The sequence below is a fragment of the Eucyclogobius newberryi genome, unplaced genomic scaffold (assembly GCF_026437365.1).
Source record: "Eucyclogobius newberryi isolate DKJ021-1_F unplaced genomic scaffold, fEucNew1.0.hap1 SCAF_21, whole genome shotgun sequence".
Classification (NCBI taxonomy): domain Eukaryota; kingdom Metazoa; phylum Chordata; class Actinopteri; order Gobiiformes; family Gobiidae; genus Eucyclogobius; species Eucyclogobius newberryi.
Window position 1 is genome coordinate 12,008,971 of NW_027315846.1, and position 23,364 is coordinate 12,032,334.

The 23,364-nt window shown below is 40.3% G+C and overlaps 2 protein-coding genes across 2 annotated transcripts; one reads left to right on the top strand and one right to left on the bottom strand.

The window, feature by feature from the left end:
- Positions 1–327: 327 nt before the first annotated feature.
- Positions 328–13,949, bottom strand: cpxm1a (carboxypeptidase X (M14 family), member 1a). The gene is made up of 13 exons (XM_072457798.1): positions 13,540–13,949; positions 11,876–11,985; positions 10,740–10,879; positions 10,282–10,366; positions 10,021–10,171; positions 9,313–9,401; positions 8,897–9,020; positions 4,020–4,216; positions 3,288–3,479; positions 2,507–2,801; positions 2,076–2,215; positions 1,862–1,964; positions 328–1,072 (listed from the first exon to the last, which is right to left on the bottom strand). Exons 1-13 carry the CDS (start codon positions 13,880–13,882, stop codon positions 735–737), a joined length of 2,307 nt encoding a protein of 768 aa, XP_072313899.1. The 5' UTR covers positions 13,883–13,949; the 3' UTR covers positions 328–734.
- An 890-nt stretch (positions 13,950–14,839) lies between these two features.
- Positions 14,840–22,397, top strand: LOC140370612 (RING finger protein 145). Its single transcript, XM_072457800.1, has 11 exons — positions 14,840–15,061; positions 15,664–15,887; positions 16,073–16,181; positions 16,390–16,481; positions 16,797–17,038; positions 17,540–17,715; positions 18,081–18,221; positions 18,545–18,727; positions 19,095–19,242; positions 19,453–19,809; positions 21,303–22,397. The coding sequence occupies exons 2-11, from the start codon at positions 15,719–15,721 to the stop codon at positions 21,858–21,860; spliced, it is 2,175 nt and encodes a 724-aa protein (XP_072313901.1). The 5' UTR covers positions 14,840–15,061; positions 15,664–15,718; the 3' UTR covers positions 21,861–22,397.
- Positions 22,398–23,364: the final 967 nt, after the last annotated feature.

Genomic DNA, 23,364 nt, shown 5'->3' on the forward strand with positions numbered 1-23,364 from the left:
TATGTTCATCTAGGTTTATATGTTTCATAGACACATTAGTATGATCATGACGACTTTTATTACCTCTAATGCATGTCAGTTTGTTGTGTGCAGGTTAAAAAACGCTTTTTTCTTTTCTTAATATTTATGTTTTAAATGTAAACTACAGACGCCTGTGGGTCATCCAGACCCAAAGATGGCACGAGGGCTAATGTGCAACTTGCATTTCAACAATGTAATTTGGTTTTGTATCTAATTTAGGGCAAAAATAGCAATGATGTGTGCTATCAAATATTTTATTGACTTTTTAATCACATTTTATTTATCAAATACACACTGTGAAACAAATTGTTAAATGGTACGATCAGAATTGGTTTATTTTATTTTGCGGTCTTGTTGGACTAGGTCAAACACTGTTAAAGTACAATTATCAGTCCTGCTGACATTTAATCTTTTAACTCTTCAACAATTTTCACAGAAACCAGTAAAAAAAATACAAAAAATATTACACTTTGGGATTATAATTTGTCGCATAGTCCCAGACTCGCAGTGAAAGATGCAAACGTATTGTTCAATATGACATGGGACCTATTATGAATTAGCCCTGAAGACCTGTCCATCCCGACATGATGTCAGGAATGGCTCAAAAATCTCGCAACAGTGACAGCACAAGTGGGGCCAGAAATTCTCAAACAACCCTATTTTACTGACATAACCACGACTTCCATCACGATATATGTCCATGTTGGCTCTTCTCAGACATAACTCCTCCAGACACCTGCTGCTCGAGACTTTCTGCTCTGCCTCAGTCTCTGGCCCTCTCTCCTCTGGTTGAGGACTTTGGTACTGGCGCGGAGCTTCTTTAGCCTCAGAGCTCTCACTCGCATCTGGACGTCCTGTGGAACCTTGCCCCCTTTGGCTCTAATCTGCTTCAGGACCTCCGCTGGCGTTTTGGTGAGGGTGAAGTCGCAGAGAGTGGGATAAGGCTCCATCCCGACAGTGCAATGCCGCATGGAAGGGATATAACCCACCGCCCAAACCACTATTTTATATTCACCAGGATTTAGCAGCCGCCAGTAGTCTCCACCTTCAGCTGGAAGATCAAGCAACATAATCATTAGGACTGGAAAATGAATTGAATGGGAATCACAATTTGATGGTTATAATTAGGAGAGATTGTGAGTCTGAACTAAGTAATGTAATAACAATGTATATGCAAAAGGGCTGCTAACGCATTATTTAAGAAGTTATTTCTTTTTTTTTCAAACATGAAGTGCCGATTTAATTGCAATGCTCATCAGAAAAATCACAATTAGATTAGCTAGGCCATGCATTTTTTTTGTTCATATAGGTTACTGTGAATGTAGTACATTAAAACAATTACTTGCCCATTGGGATCAAGAAAATCAGCATGGATTTCAACATCTAAGATCGTATAATATGTAAAGGACAAAAACATTAACCATAAAAATTATGATTTACAAGCTGACTTAAAACTTAAATCTTCAGTCCTCACTATATTTTTTCAAATCAAAATACCAGTAGAGGGCACTATTAATACCTGACAAATGGATAAACCAGTGGTTCTCAACCAGGGGGTTGGAACTCACATAGAGGCCACGAAATTATTTCAGGGAGTCTCCAAGACGAGAAGTAAACCTTTTAAATTCATTCAAGTCTGAAACAAGGGTTGACACCCTTACAATGTAATGGTAAATGTAGATTATTTTTCGTTGACCTACATTTATCTCGGTTTTATCCTCAAAATAAAATCAAACATGGGGACCCTACTTTTTATGTTTAAGGATCAGGAATGCCATTAGTTTTTATTTTGGGATTCGTGACTGAAAAAGGCTGAGAACCACAGGGAAAAACACTTTACCTGATCTGATGTCATGTTCATGGTCATCCACTTTGATTATGGCGTCTGCAATTCCTTTTCTGGTCTGTTTGTCCCTTATCACGCCTTTGATTCCTCTGTGAACCTACCAAACAATACAGAATCAACTATAACACTTACACTTATGGTGACATGTATTTACGTCTGGCAAGTGGTTGCTTATTATAAAGTTAAATTCAAATTCAAAGATTCTAACCTGCTCCATGTAAACTATTAGAGACTCTTTATTGTTCTCCCACTCAATTGGCAGCTCCGAGGCGTGAGGATACTTATCGCACGACAGCTCCACCGTCACCTCGAAACAGTTTGTGTGGAGGTAACTGAAGTCATTCATACCTGCAGGAAGGAAAATGGCAAGTTTGTACTGGAAATTACAACAGTGTATTTATAAGAGTTCATAGTAAAAGGATTGTAGTTAATCTATTTTCCTAAAGCAAGATTTAGCTCAAATCCGTGTGATATTCATGCCATCAAATGTGAGGAATCAATAACTAAATCACAAAAACAAAGATTTTTTTAATTACGTACAATGCTTTTGTGATTGAGAATAAAAACACATTACAATAGCTAATAATGTAAATATTGAAAACAACATGTACTAGCTTTAGATTTAGATCCCATACTCACTTCCAGGGACGGTGTGCCAGGCTCCTCCGTTGATGATGTTGTTGTGCTTTTGGAAGTTCTCATAGTGACAAATGCGTCGGTCAGGGTTGGACAAGACCAGGTTTGTGGAGGCGTAGACCGAAGCTAACCACCTGAAGAAGGCGTTGTCTGCGGTGGGCGTGTCCTCCTGAGGCGCCCAGTCCCGAGTGCAGTCGTACGGGTACGTGACCACCAGCTCGCCCCCGTGAAGGTTCGCACTCAGCACGAACGGGATCTCCTCCATCCAGTTGATCACGGCTCGGGTCTCGGGAGCAACCTGTGGAAAATAAAGTATCTTATTGAAAAGTTATTCTTAAACTTGTCACTACACAACAGAAAGCCAATTTTACTTGTTCCGCATAAGAAAAAGATGTGTCGATAATGAGGGTCTTTCTACTCTATACTCAATTATAATTACAAGTACACATTCAAAAAATCTACTCAAAATACAAAAAAACTTCCCACTACATTTAATAAACTAACTAAATAAATCTTATGGAAAAATCAGTACAGGCCAATGCTGACGGAGCACTTTTTTCTCAATTCTTTTCCTGTAAATGTTTTTTACAAACCTCAAATGACTGAAGTTTATGTGTGTCAAATTCTTTGTGATTAGTCATCAGAAGGAGCGCCAGCAGATAGCAATAAAAGCTGGTTGGTGTAAAAAAATATAGCACGCTGCAAAAGTCTTAAATAGGACTGTATGTAAGAACAATGCAGGAATTTGTAACAATAGAGTGTTATCTGCCGCATGTGTTTTCACCATGGCGTCCTCCTTGGTGTAGTACTCGGGCATGGGGATGTAGTGGTTGGGCACTTTGGATTTTTCCTGGGGCTTATACATGGCTCGTTCCTCAGCGTTCCACATGATGTTGTTCAGATCAGGAAAGTTATGGTTCATATCGATTCCCTCGTAGCTGTAGCGCCCCTCGGCCCAACCAGCCAGCTCTGAGCCCTGCACGGATAATAACAACAAACGGATGCAAATATACTGTCTAGATTATATAAAATTGTTAAATGGTAATAATCTTGTCATGGATAATTACATGTTCATATTGGTCATAGTAAAGTTTTGGCTTTGCAGTTTGCAGGTCAAGTTTTAATTGTTTTGTTTTGTTTTTTGTCAATTTTGGATTTAAACTGGACAGATAATAATCAATTTCTGATGACTTAATCCCAATTTCCCCCCCAAAATCTTATTTAAATGAGCAATGAAAGACCTTATTGTTGTCAGGAAAAGATACCATGCATGCAATGAAATAATAACTGGTTTAATGGGTCACGAAATGTTTTATAGTATAACATTTGTTCCCACGAAAGCAAGTGCCAGTTACTGTTATAGTGTTATAAACGTACTTGGGGGGGGAAACACACCCAAAAACCACTTAAAAACAGAGCATTGCACATTCTGATATCAAAAATATGAATTACAGGTAAAGGTCGATTAGATCTACTTAATCACTGGCACACACAAAAACAATCTGAAGAAAGCCACCTTCTTGTAGGCCTCTTCGTATCCGTCAGGGTTCATGGATGGCAGCAGGTGAATCCTCGTCTCTGTTATAAGCCTTGTGACGCGTGTGTTTCCTTTCTTAAACTCCTGACAGAAATACTGCATCAGGTTTAGGACCAGCTCCCGACCCAGAACCTCGTTTCCGTGCATCCCAGCCACGTAGCGAAATTCGGGCTCACCTGCCAAAAGCACAAAGAGGAGACTTAACACGGACTTTCTGCCCAATAAACCACAACAGCAGGAATCTAGATGGACTCTGTGACTCGACAAAACATCAAGAGACAGACAGCTCCTCAAAATAACAGGATTTAGTCATGTGTCTATATCTTATTCTCAGGGCCACCAATTTCTGCTGTTGGGAAAAATGAAATAGGTATGTCAAAATGCTAAACAATCCTTTTAAAGTGTATTAAAAGTATTAAAAAAACATCTTAAATTACGCTTAGGACTATTTTTCCTAAAACGCCTGACTAAAATGAGCCTCAATTAAACTGAAGCTGAAGCAACTATTGACTGTTTGTCTTTGTCAAGCTGAGACTGTAGTTTTGGACTCTGATGTCTGTTTTACTTACTTACTTCCTTGTTTTAATAAAAACAAGGAAAATCAGATTTAAAAGTTTCATTTTTTTTAAAATATATGAATGAGTAAAGCCGGTGCAGAGAGATCTGGGCGGCAGTCGACGGCAGGGGCCTCGGCGACCAGATCTCCAGACACAGAGACTAACTCTGGGGACATGAAATTTCACCTCGCTGGGGGGGAAAGAGCCTGAGCTTGTGCGGGAGGTTGAGCGATACCGACTAGATATAGTCGGCCTCACCTCCACGCACAGTTTGGGCTCTGGAACCCATCTCCTCGAGAGGGGCTGGACGCTCCACTTCTCTGGTGTTGCCCGCGGGGAGAGGCGGCGGGCTGGTGTGGGCTTGCTTATAGCCCCTCAGCTCAGCCGCCACGTGTTGGAGTTCACCCCAGTGAACGAGAGCGTCGCGTCCCTCCGCCTTTGGGTGGGGGACAGGTCTCTCACTGTTGTGGCGGCCTAAGGGCCGAACAGCAGTGCAGAGTACCCAGCCTTCTTGGAGTCCTTGGGAGGAGTACTGGACAGTGCACCGACCGGGGACTCCGTTGTTCTACTGGGGGACTTCAACGCCCACGTGGGCAATGACAGTGACACCTGGAGAGGGGTGATCGGTAAGAACGGCTTCCCCGATCTGAACCCGAGCGGTGTTCAGTTATTGGACTTTTGTGCTAGCCACGGATTGTCCATAACGAACACCATGTTCAAGCACAAGGATGTCCATCAGTGCACATGGCACCAGGACACCCTAGGCCGGAGGTCAATGATCGACTTTGTTGTCGTGTCATCTGTCCTCCGGCCGCGTGTCTTGGACACTCGGGTGAAGAGAGGGGCAGAGTTGTCAACCGATCACCACCAGGTGGTGAGTTGGATCCGCTGGCGGAGGAGGAAGCCGGACAGACTTGGCAGACCCAAGCCTATTGTGAGGGTCTGTTGGGAACGTCTTGTGGAGCCCTCTGTCAGTAGGGTATTCAACTCGCACCTCCGGGAGAGCTTCTCCCATGTCCCGGGGGAGGTTGGGGACATTGAGTCCGAGTGGACCATGTTCTCTGCCTCCATTGTTGATGCGGCTGCTCGAAGCTGTGGTCGCAAGGTCTCCGGTGCCTGTCGTGGCGGCAACCCCGGAACCCGGTGGTGGACACCGGAAGTAAGGGATGCCGTCAGACTGAAGAAGGAGGCCTATCAGGCCACTCTGGCTTGTAGGTCTCCGGAGGTAATCGACAGGTATCGGCAGGCCAAGCGAGCCGCGGATCGTGCTGTCGCAGAGGCAAAAACCCGAGCCTGGGAGGAGTTCGGGGAGGCCATGGAGGAGGACTATCGGTCGACACCTAAGAAATTCGTCGTCGGACGGTGGAAGGAATACTTTGAGGATCTCCTTAATCCCTCAGTCACGTCTTCCGAAGAGGAAGTAGAGACCGGGGACTCGGAGGCTGGCTCATCCATCACCCAAGCTGAAGTCACTGAGGTTGTTCGCAAACTCCTCGGTGGCAGGGCTCCGGGGGTGGATGAGATCCGCCCTGAGTACCTAAAGTATCTGAATGTTGTAGGACTGTCTTGGTTGACACGTCTCTGCAACATTGTGTGGCGGTCGGGGACCGTGCCTCTGGACTGGCAGACCGGGGTGGTGGTCCCTCTGTTCAAGAAGGGGGACCGGAGAGTGTGTTCCAACTACAGAGGGATCACACTCCTCAGCCTCCCGGTAAGGTCTATTCCAAGGTACTGGAGAGGAGAATCCGACCGATAGTCGAACCTCGGATTCAGGAGGAGCAGAGTGGTTTTCGTCCTGGTCGTGGAACACTGGACCAGCTCTATACCCTCCATCCGGTGGATGGGAGTTTGCCCAACCAGTCCACATGTGCTTTGTGGATCTGGAGAAGGCTTTCGACCGTGTCCCTCGGGGTGTCCTTTGGGGGGTGCTCCGGGAGTACGGGGTCCGGGGCCCTTTGCTCAGGGCTGTCCGGTCCCTGTGTGACCGGAGCAGGAGCTGTGTTCGCATTGCCGGCAGTAAGTCAGACCTGTTCCCAGTGCATGTTGGACTCCGCCAGGGCTGCCCTTTGTCACCGGTTCTGTTCATAATTTTTATGGCTAGAATTTCTAGGCGCAGTCAGGGGTCGGAGGGTGTCCGGTTGGGGACCACAGGATTCCATCTCTGCTGTTTGCAGACGATGTTGTCCTGATGGCTCCATCAAACCCGGACCTGCAACATGCACTGGGACGGTTTGCAGCCGAGTGTGAAGCGGCTGGGATGAGAATCAGCACCTCCAAATCCGAGGCCATGGTTCTCGACCGGAAAAAGGTGGCTTGCCCTCTTCAGGTGGGTGGGGAGTCCTTGCCTCAAGTGGAGGAGTTCAAGTATCTCGGGGTCTTGTTCACGAGTGAGGGAAGGATGGAGCGTGAGATCAACAGGCGGATCGGTGCAGCGGCTGCAGTGATGCAGTCGCTGCATCGGACTGTTGTGGTAAAGAGGGAGCTGAGCCGAAAGGCAAAGCTCTCTGTTCACCGGTCGGTCTACGTTCCTACCCTCACCTATGGTCATGAGCTTTGGGTAGTGACCGAAAGAACAAGATCGCGGCAATCGCGGATACAAGCGGTCGAAATGAGTTTCCTCCGCCGTGTGGCTGGGCGCTCCCTTAGAGATAAGGTGAGGAGCTCGGCCACACGGGGGGAGCTCGGAGTAGAGCCACTGCTCCTCCACGTTGAGAGGAGCCAGCTGAGGTGGCTCGGGGATCTGCTCCGGATGCCTCCTGGGCGCCTCCCTCGGGAGGTGTTTCAGGCATGTCCCACCGAGAAGAGGCCAGGGGGAAGACCCAGGACACGCTGGAGAGACTATGTCTCTCGGCTGGCCTGGGAACGCCTCGGGATCCCCCCGGAGGAGTTAGAGGAAGTGTCTGGGGAGAAGGAAGCCTGGGAGTCCCTGCTCAGACTGCTGCCCCCGCGACCCGGCCCCGGATAAAGTGGCAGAAAATGGATGGATGGATGAATGAGTAAAGCTGTTTTCTGAAGGGATCGACTGATTGACACTAGAATGAGCATTTGCTGGGTTTTGACATATCATTTTTAAAAGCTGATGGTAATGTCGCCAAAAATTAGTTTTAGGGATTTGTAATAGAGCAAAAATGTCCAGGTTGAATACATATAAAGTCCTGTCAATGTTTTATTTTATTCTATTTTAAGGGTAATATTTTATTTGTGGTTTTGAGAACAAACTGACCTGGGTTTTCCCCCAGAAAGATTTGTACAAGATGTCTAGAAGCTTGAGAGTTGACTTTAATCAGATGTTGGACAAAAGGGAACAAATATAGTAAAATTCCAATGTCCTAAGTGTAAAGCGGTTAAAAATCAAATCAACTTTTTGTTAATTAAACAAAAGAAGTTTGTGGCCCAACTGATCCAAGCTGTTTTATGAGATCGTAGAATGACAGAAGGTTGTCTGCTGTTTGACTGACCAAGTAATCGAGAAGTCAATGCAACTTCAAAACAGCTGCCAGTTAGTTTGCAGTTAAGTGTTTGCAGATGGACTGGCAGAAATTCAAGCCGTCTCAGCAAAAAACACTTTGTTGAAAGAAAAATCAACAAAGAGCTTATCCCACCACTCAATATCCAGTGCTTTTAAATTGGTGGAAAGATTGTTTGGACATTTCAAACATGGGGATCTCAACTCATCAAAAACAGATCGTAGTTACCACAAGAAAATATATATCTAATCTTCTATCCATCTATCTAAACTTTATGTTCTTTTCCCTAAAACATCTTTCCAAATAGTCTGAGGCAATTTGTCTCTGAATGCCAAGAACTTCATTTTAATCAGTCAAGTCCTCCCTTTTTTTGGTCAATAGCTGGAGGAAATGTGAGTTCTGGCAGTAACTGTTTTTTTTTTTTTATAAAACACTTCATCCTCCCCGCATGAGGCTGCACAGACATGACAGTGTAAACAATGGGGCCCCGACTTAAAGCAGAAACTTGATAATTTGTAGAGCGTGACTTAAGCTTAAATGAACATTGTTTCAACGTATCTGTACATTGGGAAACTGTTGTTGAAAACTGTGAGCTATAGGATATTGTTTTCAAATTGGATTAACTTTCCATCATGTCTTTATTCTTTTACTGACCCTTTGTAAAGAATATCCCATCAATATTAAGTAACATTTTTATTTTATTTCATTTATCTACTGATCACAACAATCCAGCACACTTTTTTGTCCGATGTCTTTACTGGATAAGATGCAGCTGAAAGTTGAATCAACACAGGAAAGGTATTTTTTTTTTCAAATTAAAAAAATCACTTGCCTAGTTCATGTTTTCCAGGATTATCCGAGAACTCCATGACGTAGAGTTTGAGACCCTTGTAGCTTCTCCCGATGGTGTAGATTCGAGTGATGTTGGGGCACTCTTCATGCACTGACTTCATGAGCTTTGGTGTTAACAATAAAACATGTTAGATCAACTAACTCTGGGGTCTAAATATTTAAATGTGCACTGTGTAACTTTTCTGGTGGAGGGTCAACCACCTGCAACTGTGGACAAACTTAGACAAATGCTTAGTTTAGTTTAATGTCTTACGGTGGAACGTTTCAGGCTAAGCAATAACATCTTCCTTGAGGCAGACAGATGGCAGACCTCCCACCAAAAAGGTTACAAAAGAATTACGATTCTGAGTAAAAAGCGAGACATTAGCTTCAGGGAAAACACTCGCTGTTACTCACCGTTCTCATGTTATTGTAGTTGTGGTGCCTGAAATCCAGATTGTCTTTGGAGGCACTGTCCTCCTCTGATGCGTGGATGTCTGAAGGATCTGTACAGAAATGGCGAGTAGCACCGTAGTTTTGAAGTTAGGCCTGTTTGTTTTGATAAATAACTTGCAATCTGATTATTCCACGGACACTTGACACAAATGATAGCCCAGTTGTCAGCAAAAATCAAGCAAAACGATTCGTAGATTGACTGTATAGATTCTAAAAGTCTTACAAGGAGAATGTTTTGTCTTAATTTTCTTAATTTATTCCAAACTATTGTGATAATATGTGCCGTGTACTATTGTACTACTGCAAATTTCAAGAAAGGGGCAGATATTTATACAATTTTTCTTCTTCTTTCTGCTCCTTTTCGACTGCGATGATAATTTATGTTAACGGAAAAAACACAAAAATAAATAAATATTGGTTTGTCGAGAAATTACATTAGAAGTATATACAAGTACATTTTCTGTTTTTGCGATTGTGACTTAATTCCTTATCCTTAAAAACAGAAGAAGAAAAAAAGATTTATAAAGGGGAATTATTCATACAAAAAGCATAATCTAGAAAAAGCTTAATTATTGACACATGCAGTCTTCCAAAAACAACCAGGAGACAGAATGCTCAATGATCTGCTCTTATAACTTGCACCATCATAATTGTTTGCGTCATACTCACCCTGAACCCGACAGCCCAGTATCTCGGCTCTGAGGCAGATGGTCCCGTTGGAGTACCAGGTCTGGGGGTTGATCCGGATGTAACGAGCCACAGTCGGGACGGGGAGCAGGGCCAAAACGGAGAACTCTGCGTGCTGGTTTCCAACAAATATCTGAAGAAACAAGTGGGACAATATTAAGAGTAGGATGAACTTTAAAAAATAATAATTTGATATGATATATTTGTATGCGTGATTGAAGACTAATGGTGGTCAGTCCTCACCGCCTCCTCAGTGCCGTTCATGCAGCTTTGCCACTTCACAGAGTCATTGCTCAACTGCACTTTGTAGGTTTCAACAAGGTCCCAGCTGCAGCAAAGACAAAAGAGTCATTCATTCAAACATTCACTTAAACAACAGTGCAAATGAATGATGAATATAAATGTATTTTATCAATTTGAGTAAATGTGAGTGCAAACATGACACTCATAGTACTTTGTGATTTCTGTCATGTCTTTGTGTGATTTTAATGGATTCTTTGCCTGTTGTGTTAAGCACTTTGAATTGCCTTGTGTACGAATTGTGCTCTACTATTACAACTTAGTAATAGCCTAAACTGAATACAATATAGTAAACCAATCTAATAATAAAGCTATAAAAACAAAGCAACCCATATAGCTGTTTAAGACAAAGCTTTTAGTACATATTATTTCAGTCAGGCTTGATTTTGACACTACCTGACCTCCAGATGGAGTTTCTTCCTTGCAGAACGACTCCAGTGAATTTGGTGAGGTGAAGCGCGTCCACCTCAAGCCACTGATTCTTGTCTTTTTGTCTCGCACACCAAGCTCCATCGTAGTTGTCTCCGTCTTCAATACCAGACTGAAAACCCACAAACAAGAGATTTTTGTTTCAGCTGCAAAAAGTATTCAAACCTCAAAACACCCATGACAAACTCCTCTGGCTCAACATCAGTATGAAGCAGTGGTCGTTCAAATATGTAGACAACAGCTGAATCTGGGATCTGTGCTTGGCTGGTCCCAGTTTAGACCTGGTTTATTCCGACTTGAAATAGTTCAGGTTTAGTCGTAGAATAGTCTTGGGTTAGTCCTGTTTTAGTACTTTTGTTAAACCTATTTTAATTCCATGGTGAGTCTTTCATTAGTAGCAGTACACTATTAAGAGTAAATTTAGATACCTTAAGATCTGTCTTGTACAGCTATTCTTTTCTGATGTTTACTGATGAGAACCACTTACTATAAATGTTACACAAGATTTTGACCTGATTGTGAAATAATTGCTTTCAGATGCAGACAACGGGGAAGGGGAACACACTAAACAGAAATGCTGCCGCTGGGTTTGACAGACTGGTTTAATGGTCAATGTAATGAAGTTTATAACTCCAGAGAAAGAAAGTGTTTCTACTGCCAACCTAGTCACTCTGCCTTTACAGCAGTTTTCTTTCATGTTCATGTAGCCTATTATGTAGCCTATTACTATTTATTCACCAGAATCAAGGAAAAGGAGCATACTGTATTTAAATTGTTATAAAAAATCCTCAATTTACATCTTATAAATCCATATAGGCTAAATACAAATAATTGATGTAACAAATAGAGTTGATATTAAAGTTTGTCACTGCTACACATCAAAATGTGGTAGCATTTTACTGTATATATTTTTGAATACATCATCTATTGTCAATATAAATTAACCAATTCAAATAAAAAATCAATTAAAGCCTTATTAACCAGGATAATAGTCTATTCAATTTCTTTCCAAACTACTGCACTATGCACAAACAGTAGCAGTAGCAGTAACAGTAGCAGTACCCCCAGTTTGAATATATTCAGTATTTAATGACTTCTTGTCACCCACCTGTATATTGAGCCTGCCCCTGTGAGCACCCAGACCAATTCGTAGAGTTGAAGACGCCCTCAGCTGATAGTCTTTCACCCTCAAAGACTCCAGGCCCAGAGGCGGACAATCTGCAAGAAGAACAGTCATATTTTAGTGTCCACGTTTTAAAGTGTTGAAGATGCATACAACATACAGGCAACACAATCAACATTAATAATACATGTTACATACAGCATCTTTAAAGTGGTTATTCCTTACATAGATCTGAATTTATGTGATGGGCACAAACTCTGACTTGTTCTTGTGACTTGCTGTGGTTTTGTCTCACCCATTTTGGCCTCATTTTGATAACTCACAGCTGCATATGATCTCTGCATTGTATTCCATTTTACATGTGATTATTTTTGCTGTTACATAATGTCAATTACACTGAATATAGCTTTGTTATTCTATACTTATGCTCATATACTTCTGAGGTGCAATGTAAACAGGAAGTGGGCCCCTGTAGGCTGTTCTAAATACCATTACATTCCCGACATGATCAACTTTACATTCAGATTTTCTGCTATTTTAAGGATTTTAGGAGATGAAACCACGCTTTGTATAAGTCTATGATTGCTTTTTCTGAGATCTTTGACACAACTAGGAAAGCAAGGCCATGTAAATTATGTTTTTGTTTTGTTAAATATTCCTCTGATCCAGCGTTAGTACAGAGGAAGTTCCGATAAGAGGAAGTGAGTAGGGGTCCAGGGTAATTTGAGACGTTTACAGACTAAAGGCAAAAGCTGTAGGAGATCTACTGCAGTGAGGCATTTTACAGCTCTGTGGTGAAAAAACTAACATTCCCATCAAACACATGGACAGAACAAAACAACTGTGTTCACTTCAGGTCAAAGGAAAAAAAGGAGGCAACTTGTGTAACCTTTGGAATATTATATTCCAAATTCAAGATTTCTTCAACTTTCTATAGCTTTTTAGGACACATACTGTACAAGTATGATTCTGCTAGAATAACTTGAAAATTGTGTAAAATAATTTATGATACTGTCAGTAGTAGTTGCACATTGACCACAGACTGGAACTTTCAGCACAAGACCTTTTATTCAAAGTGAAGATTAATGAAATTTGAGCCAAAGTGTAGAAGTCACAGAACCACATATCTTCTCACATTTTTACATAAACATCAAACTATTTGATTGGCACAGTGCCAAATGTGTATATAGTGAAGCACAAATGTTTGGATCCTTAATGCATTTGGTTTTGTATCAGCTGTGTGTATGTTAAGCTGCACAGCTGTTTAAAACTAACTTTGCCAAGATACATAAGTCCAGTGTAATCAATCATCTCAACAGGGTTGTGCTGTGGGAAAGCATGCAGTGTCAACTTGCAGCTAAAGAAAAACATGCAATAAAATGTAGTTTACACAAGTTAAATAATACAGTCATTGATTACAGAGAGACATTCAGGAATGCCCTGCTGTACATAATTGGCAAAGCTGAATATTATGTAACTTTCTGGTGCCATAAACTGTGCCAAAATGTAAGTCTTACAGTCCGTGAACGCATCACTGTTAATTAAGCATGAAATTGCCCTATAACATCTAATTAGCACTTACATGTCATTAATACTCTCTGGAGAGCCAGCTCTGACTTAGTATTTAAATTAACATGTGTTTTACTGACCTAGTTTAGGTGTCCTGTCATCTTTTGCGTCTTTATCTTCACGTTTGATGGTTTCTTTGGTGGTTTTAAGCGTGTCCTTTTGGCGCGGTTTCGCAGTTGTAGTTTTGATTGGTGATTTTCTAGTTGTAGCAATGGTTGCATTGACTTTTCCATATTTTGGCTTCACAGTAGTGACAGTTTCCGTCCCTTTTGTAGCTCTAAATGAAGTTGTAGGCCTTGGAGTTGTTCTTACAGAAGAGGCTCTGCTTGTAGATGCTTTTTGAGCTTGTATCAGTGCTGCATTCAGGCAAAGTAGAAACACCGCTGAAGCTAATATGCCCAATGACTTTTCCATCCCGCTCATCGTGCAGCCAGAGTGAAAAGAAAAAAGATCCTGGAAGCACGAGGAGCCAGAGGAGCCTTCAAAACCCTCCCTCCTTCTCCTGCTCCTGCTCTGTCCCAGCCCCGAGCCCCCCTCCCTAAAACTAAACCTTACAGCTGAAACGTGGGAAAGATTTCACTCTTTCTTTCACTTATAAGTATAAATAAAATTATGAAAAAATGATTGTTGCTAAATTCCTTCTCTACCTGAACCCTGGATTTATTCAAAAATCTGTACCAGGTTCCCAAAGTATTCATTGTAAATTGTTCATACAGGGTGAATTACCTTTACTTTTACTCGAGTAACGTTTTGAATCATGTTGTACTTTCACTTTCACTCCTTCTTGGGTAATATATTTGACAGTACAATTTTGGGAAACCTTTGGATACACATTGATTACCTCTTGTCCATACAAATTTGAAATACATAACTTGTTACATGTGAGAATGGCAATTAAATTCATTCTTATAGTTCATGGGTAGCATATATTGTAGCTGTAGGCTATGATTGCTGTATAAAGAGATGACTGAACCCTGTCTCTGTATATTTCTACAATAACAAAGCAGCCTATTTATAAGTGAACAGTTGGCATTGGCTTGGTTGGTCAAAGTCTACTCCACAAATGGCTGATTTAAAAGAGAGCGAGTTTAGTCTTACTCACAGTATTATTTATTTATATTTTTTTGTGTGCAAAATATTTTGGCAGAAAAACGTGGAATTTCATGCCACGTTTTTTCAAAAGCAATCTTCAAAATTTGTTGCATGTGCTATTCTAAAGTTGTTGTATTAATAAAAAAAAATAATTAAATTAAAACATAAATAAACAAACTGAATGCAAAGCGGCTCTACTCTCTAGTTACTGATGAAAAACTTTATTTTGAAATGCAGTATACTCGAGTCTGATTGGTGAGTTTGCGTGACCTGTATGCCGGAAGTGTCAACCCAGCCAGCGGGATCATAACATTGCATTTGGGGTGTTTTACTCGTCCGAAGTCGCTTTGTTTCACGCTCTTTTGCTATGTTTTCAATGTCACCAACATTCAGGAATATTAAGGAGAAACCGGTGTTATGAAACATGTGGTGGATCGATCTGAAAAGTGTTCTGTGGTTACGTGCTAGTAGCAAATGGCTGTGCGGAGGGGACCACGGATCCTGTGCAAAGTAAGCAAATATTGTCAAATGTCATTCATGGATTTGAATTCATTATAGAATTGTGTTCAAGCATAATAAGTGGTTGCAATTATTTATTTGTGAAAAGTGTGCTTATAATGATGGTCCAATCACCCACAGCTGGCCTCTTCTTACCAAAGCAAGCTATGTACAAGAAACCACGTTACCACACTTTTAATCATGCTTTATGTATTCTTTAGTCAATTATTTTGTATTCTAATTATTTAGTTATCTTACAACACAAACCAGGGCTATTTAAATTGGCGATGTATCTGTGTGGATTACTACAGTTTTGATATCTAGTCTAGGAATGCCAATATTATTTGGCTAATTGGTTATTGTGATTGTTTAATTGTAAGACATCAAAAAAGTATTTTTAAGAAGCAAAAATTACATTTATACTCAAACATTGCATTACATTTAATCTGAAGAATGATGACCAGAGAGACAGTGTGAATGATGTAAATTAACTAACTGATAATAATTAGCTTTAAAATCAGGATGTTTCTTCTATGTAACGCAAACGTGTGATGAATTAATGAATTTATAATGCAAACTAAATTTAACCTTTTTGTTTTATTATTTTTTCACAGATGACAACACTATGGTGACCCAGATTTGCATAGTTTTCTTGAAGCCGGTTTCAGGATGCCCCGCCTGGAAGAGTTGGCCAACGTGGCCCTCAGGGTGCCTAGTATCCTGGTGCTGGACTTGCTCTACAAATGTGATATCGATGGTTTAACAGAGCACCTTAAAGCCAAAAATGAAGACATGCTTTTTAAATACAAATATGTCATCTGGAACATGTACTACATTGGTAAGAATCCCTAGATCATTGAAAACTGATTAAATCCAACAAATGTGGGTCTCAGGCAGATACAGTCCACCGTTCACACTCGCTATCACCAATTATAATACATGTTCCTTTAGTATCATGCCAAGTCAAATTAACATGCAAAGGACAAACAATAAAATGTCAGTATTATGTCTTTTGTCTTTCAGGTCATGTGGTGAACCTAGTGGTGTTGATTTTGCCGCTGAGACACATTGTGACGCTCTATCTCCACATCCTCGCTGCTCTGCTCCTTTACATGGGCCATCAGATTTCTAAGTGAGATTTCTTTATCATTTGGGTTTGAAATAAAATTGTTCAACTTAATAAAATAAAATAAAATCGGGCCTAAATGGGTAATGTAAAAGGAAATAAAAATGCATAGGAAAGAACTAACAACCAGCACAATCATAGCTCAATAAGATCCCTACTGTTAGAGCCATAACTTAATTGTTTAATAATTTTTAATACTATTGGGCAAATTCAGGGACTACATTCGAGAGGAGCTGCAGTTTGGTTATGAAGGGGCCGTGTACCTCAACTCTCTGGCCTTCAACAGATTTGTCTCGGCGCTCACAAGTAAGTAAGACATTTTTCCTATAAATACCAAAGCTTTATCCTGTGTTTACAGTTCTTAACACAAAGCTTTACAAAAGCTTTGCGTTTTTTAATTAATTTTTATATAAACACATGTACTGCACAGATAGATAAAGCATTTTTGTCCTGATTGTCATCGTATTTTTTTAGATCCACGGTTTATATATTCTGAAATGTTTGTACTGTAATCTACTTTAATCAAACTACTAAAATAAAAATAGTTTTCTACAATATCCTAATTTGTGTTGTTTATGTCTGATATGATGTTGTACCTCCTTCTCTTCTATCTGTTTTCAGGTCAGATTATCCTCAGTACTTTGTGTGCCTTCCTAATGAAGACTAGAAGAGTATGGATTTTCTCTGCTCACATGCTCCCCCTGCTGGCCCGTCTGTGCGCTGTCCCTTTCACCACTCTGCTCACGGTCAATACTTTCTCTATGGGGCTGACTGGAGCAGTTATAGCTGTGTTTCTGCTCTCACATCTTTTTGTGCCGTACGGCCTTGCAAGAGCAGCCTACTCAGAGCTTCTTCAACTAGAGGTACATTTACTAAATACTTTTTTTAGGACAATTTACAAATGCAACCAATCATTTCACAGATTTAGAAGACATGTAAATAATTGAAGAGGGATACAAGCAAGTAGGGTCCAGCAAAGTGTAAATACTTGGGGAAAAAACAGGGATGTAAGACAGATTTGTTCAAAATCGCCATTTGAATTGTAGCTATTGGCAAATTGCAAAGACTACAATTGTTTAATTGACAGAAGCCTCTGTGGAGAAAGAAATATTCAATTGACTTTGGGTTTGCACCTGTTAACCCTGTAGTTTAAATAGGCCCTACTTCAGCAATCAAACTGTTGTAGATGAAGACCAACCAGAGGGACAGCCCATAGGAGATGTTTTTGGAGATAAAGTTATACGGCCAGATATGCACAGATAGTGTGAGATGATAGTTATAGATGTAGTAATCTAAAGTTGACTAAAATGCCAAAATAAATACGTAGTTATTGATTTTGTGGTTTTCTGGCCTGTCTCTTTTAGGCAATTGACTTGTACAGGCTTATGGCAGTGGGTATCTCATTGTGGATGCAGTTTGCCGTCCCTGTCCTCTTCAGTGTCTTCTGGTTCGTCCTGTTTGTGGTCCAGCTGGGCTCGGACATCATTTCTGGCAACGTGACGACGAGTCATCAGGGAATCATCTTCTTCCTGCTCTCAAGGTTAGATTTAATTACACCCCAGACCAGTGCTTCTCAATCTGTGGGCTCAATACTAGTGGTGGTGCATAGTAATGGTTGTTTGCTTTCCTTGATTTAGCTTACTTTAAAGGAAGCGCTATAGATATGGATGTCTGGTTAAACATGTCATCTCTACGCTACCTGTAGTTTAGTTCTAAAATAGATGAGTTCTAGATTTAGTTCTAGATTCTAAAAAAGATGAGTTCTAGATTGTCCCTGATTAGCCCTAGGTTATAGCCCTGATTTGAATTTGGTGTAGTCCTAGATATCTTCTCTTAGCTTAATTCTGTTCAGTATAGTTTTCAGTTTATTTTATCTTGTGGTGACTTTGGCTTCTCTTTTTACAGTGTCTCTGAGTGTTGTGCCACTCCATACTCGCTGCTTGGTCTGACTTTTGTTGTCTCCTATTTGGCCTTGGGACTCCTAAACCTATGCAAATTCTACCTGGGAGGATACGCTGCTGTCCAAAATGAGAATGTCATGCACAGGTGATGAAAATAGAATATCTTTTGTGTAACTGTAGCGTTGTAGAATCACATTTACATTGTAATGCATTTTTGCATGATAGAAATCCTTCCATTATTATTAAATCATAAATAGTAGAACCTATTATATGTAGATGCAGGTTAACATGGAAATCATACATACCGTCAGATTAAAAAAAGGATAAAAAAATATGATGATAGCAAAAGTGTTTATTATTGCACAATTTGTAATTTATTGAGGTGGGTAAAGAGTAAAACCTTATTGAAATGTATTAGTTTTTTCAATAATTGTAATATCAATTTATCTTTTTTATTTCATCTGACAGAGGTGTAACAGAAGGTGTGACTTTGCTGCTGCTCGCTCTTCAAACGGGTCTTCTGGACATGCAATCTCTCCAGCGCACCTTCCTCCTCAGCATCATCCTCTTCATAGTCGTCACATCCACTCTGCAGTCCATGATAGAGATAACGGATCCCATTATTTTAGCTCTTGGGGCCTCACGCAACAGGTATGTAAATGTGCATCTATTTGTATAAAATCGCTCTATTCTAAACAAATTAGATAAATTCAAAAGCTTTTTCATGGTATTGCAGTTTTGTTTGGAATAATGTAGTCGAGAGTCTCCGCTGGCTGGTTCTTCTTGAAGTCTTGCTGCTTCAGACATTCCTGGCTTAGTTCTGGTTTAGCCTTGTATTACTTTGCGTGTAATCCCGGCTCGTTTTGTCTTCTACTGGGAAGTGCTGGTTTATCTATTTGGTAATGCTTGTATTGAATATAAATAAGGCTTATATTTTTTTAATTTATTGAGAGAGACCTTTACTGTAAACATGTTGCATTGGTGATATTATGGATGGTATTGGTCATTTGTGTCATAGGAGTCTTTGGAAGCATTTTCGGGGCCTCAGTATGTGCCTCGTCCTCCTCGTTTTCCCCATTTTTATGGCCTACAAAATCTCCCAGTTCTTCCACATGGACTTCTGGCTCCTGATCCTGGTGTCCAGCTGCATGCTCACTTCACTTCAGGTATGAAACCTGCTTTATACAACTTTAAATTAAACATGAGAAATTGAAAAATGCAGAATATATCACAAAAATCCTCAGAAAATAAAGAGACTCATTAATGTGAAAGTTCAGAATATGTAATACAATGATGAAATGTTATGCATGAAGTGGTGCTCTGGAAAATTAAGTAGATTTTATTAATGTGATACAATCAATACACCTTTTATGCAGGTGACGGGCACAATGCTGATCTACTCCCTCTTCATGGTGGAGTTGTTCCGCAGCGACCCAATCGAGAGCCTGGACGAGGTGATCTACTGGGTGAATGCCGTGAGCCGCGTGCTGGAGTTTGTGGTGGCCCTTTGTGTTGTTGCTTATGGGACGTGGGAGTCCCTTTTCGGGGAGTGGAGCTGGATGGGTGCCTCTGTTATAATCATTCACTCGTATTTTAACGTGTGGCTCAGAGCACAGTCAGGGTGGAGGAGCTTTCTACTGAGACAGGAAGCAGCAAAGAAGATCAACTCTCTCCCAAAAGCCACCACAGAGCAGCTGCAGCAGCACAACGACGTCTGCTCTATTTGTTTCCAGGTGGGTTTATTGTCACGCCGTTTTATTGGTTGTTTTCAGAGGCATTTAAACATTTTACAGGCTTATAGAATGTTGTGATGTCACCCGAATTAGTATTAGTATCCCAATAGATACTAAATATTAGACCGGACATAATAAGTGTGAGAATGTAGGGAAGCGCGTGGAAGGACCTTTGTAAAAGAGCCACAAAATTAAATATATGAGCAACAACCAATCTAGCCACAAGATGTATTCTAAAATAAAAGGGGACATCCATTACAGCTGGGTGACATAACCTACATTTTTTGGCAAACCGTTTTCCTAAAGGGCAAGTTAATGATGCTGAATTATGTATTCTGTGGTTTAAGGAATCTTGGCAAAACAAACTATCCTTTTAATAACGGCCAAAATTAAATGGCATAAGCAAATAAGTGTAGAATTTTTAAATGGAGCACTAAAGGGTTCAAAAATATCCACAACAACGATATCTATTAACAACAGTTGATCACTGTAACAATCATCATACAATGTAATAAAGCTGTAGTCCTTTTAGTTATTTAGTCGATTGATCGGCCATTGGAGTTTTAGTCGACCTAAATTTGTTTTTATTTTATTTAGATTCTAACACTTGTTAGAGTTACCGGTAGCTAAAGATTTAGGAGTGAAGCATGAGTTGAATCTGCTGTTTTTCCTTCTACTTTGCTGTTTAAATAGTTGTTTTTGCAGAAACTCCTGTGCAGTTGTAGTGTTGTAGGTGCAGTTTTGTTCAGATGCATAGAAACACTTTTACTTACTAATATTTGAGAGATTTTGCTAGTCGACTAATCGATTGGCAGGGACCAAGAATTTCTTTAGTCACCTACAGCTCTAAAATGTATAAATACATCACTGGGTTTGGTTAAATGGAATTTAAACTCAACGGTTAAGTTATGTAAAGATAGAAACAACAGTCATCAATCTTTAGGGAATTTTACTAGTCACAACAATACAAAACCTGTTCAACACTACGCCCATTTCTATCCTTGCATAGCACCAGCAGTTACACTTTGATAGGCATAAATCAAAGTGTAAATCCAGTCTGAGGATACAGTAGAAACTGAATCACTTTTTCTTTTGTAAGATTTTTGGCCCCTAGGCTTTATTAGACAAGAAAGACAGTGAAATGCGGGATGAGAGAGAAGGGAGTCGGGATTCGAACGGCAGCCCAGAAACTATCAATTTCCATATGTATACCTCGTCTTTCCTGTTTAGTTTAGTCCAGCTATCTGTTGTAGCCCTCAGGCAAATTTCTTTGAGCGTCAGTCATGTTTTTATTGTGCGCTTGGCCTTGGCACTGTGACGAGTTTGTTTTCAGGGATGTACGGAAATACCTTAAGTGAGCAAAGGTCGTATCCGCATTCACGTTATATAGACATGCTATACAGTACAAATATGACCATTCAACCATTATTACTAATTAATTCACACATTTTCCCTTGAATGACTAATTTGTGTTTTAACTTGTGTGTTCACAGGAAATGAACTCTGCTGTCATCACGTACTGTGGGCATTTCTTCCATGGAAACTGTCTCAGAAAGTGGCTTTATGTGCAGGAGACGTGTCCGATGTGCCACCAGACGGTTCGACCCGAAATGGCGGACAACAGCCATTACACCGATGAAGCTCCCCCAGTTGCAACACCCCAAAATGACCCTGATTTTGTTGAGCAAGACGATTTAAACGTTCCAAATGGGCAAAATGATACAGAAACGCATTTCGAAGACCAGCATGTTGTAGATGAGAGTGAAAGTGACCAATCGGGTTTACGGTTCAGCTCAACTGGAGAGTTTGTTGGATTTATCAGCCCAAGTAACTCTACTAATCAGCTGGGTGAAACGGCCCCTGCTCCTACACAAAATAATGAAGGATCTAGAGATGTACAAAGTTTACAATTGACTTCTGAAGTAATGAATGGAGAAAGTAGTTCTACATGTAAGGCAGAAGGACTCAAAAACAGCAATATTTCTTGTCTTACAGTGCCACACGAGGTAAACCTTGACAACAGTGCGACCACAAGAGAATCAGGTCTTTAGTTTGAGTTCTTACTACCAATTGCCTTTTTAAATGTTCATGAGAGCCCTGTATAGAAACTGAACTTGCTAATATTGACAGCAAATATTCAGATGCTCAGAAAAAGGTAAAACCTGTCCTGCAGGTGTGTCAGGACGTCCTCTTTTAGTGCCTTGAAGGGAGTTGTAGGGCGAGGAACCTTTGTATCGGGAAGTAAACACATCTGCCTTCTTCTGTCAAACAATCAAAAATAACTGTACTATTGTTTCTTAAAACAGGCACCCATGCTTCATTATAGTACAGATCAGATATAACTGGTGATTCACCTGGTTCTGGTTTAGTCCCAATTCCTCTCATTTAGTCATGGTCATTTCTAGTTTAGCACTGGTTTGTCATGGATTAGTCCTGTTTGATTTAGTCCCAGTTTTGCTCTGGTTCAGTCCTTATTTATTGTATTTATGTTAATTGTTGGTACATATTTTATCTCTGGAATTACCGATACATATTTTGCTCACTCACAACCAGATTGAACTAAAATCAACACAATTATGGCCAAAACACTTCTTTTCATTCTTATCATTACTGTAATATTTTGGTCTTAGATTCACTGATGTGATGCTTGTCGCTGCAGACAATTTTTTGCAACTTTTGCTATTTCTTGTCTAATAATCAGGATTCAATTGGGCTGGGCTGCGGCTCAGTTGGTAACATTTATTCTTGATTGAACAATTGTACATAATTTGTAAAGTATATAAATGTCAAAATATTAAAATATTGTGTTTAAGACAGTGATGTTGCACCAACATTTTCAAAATCTATGGGTTTAAGGGAAGAATATTTATACATAAATATATATACCTTAATGTAATTCCTTCACAATTGTTTTAAACATTTCATGAGTCTAAAAAAAAATAGAAACATTGTCTCTTTTTAATTATTTGAATCTTTTACGTCTTGCTTAGTATTAAGTGTCAAAATTTGTACTTTTTTTTAAACAGTCAACAATCAATAAAATTTGAAGATGGGACCACCTTGTTAAACTGAAGCCCTCTGCTCATTGTTTTTCAGTGTCTGGATTCGAATGCAAGAAAACTTAAGAAAACTATTAAAAATGGACAAAGACAATTTGCTACAGGGAACTCTGTGAAGAACTTGAAGGTGCATGTAGCTTTTCACTACCTGCTTGTCCATGAAAAATATTGTCTTGCTTGAAATGTCCCTCATTAGTTCTGGCGTCCCCATGGCTCTCACCATTAACTTGGCCTTGTTTGTCTTGGATAAGTTTAATGCCATACTAGGGAACATTCCAGGCAAAGCGCATCTCCATGGAGATGCGCAGGTTTTGTACCCTGCACCAGAACAATAGCACAGCCCTGACTTTGAGTAAATGCACGTTCATGCATTTTCATAGACTCATAATGACTCCCAGGTAACTGCCCTGGTCCACCTTTGGCTGCTCATTTTTAGGGGGTCCCAATTTAAAAAAACAAATTCATAACTATCAAGCATCCGTTAAGCTTTTTTTAA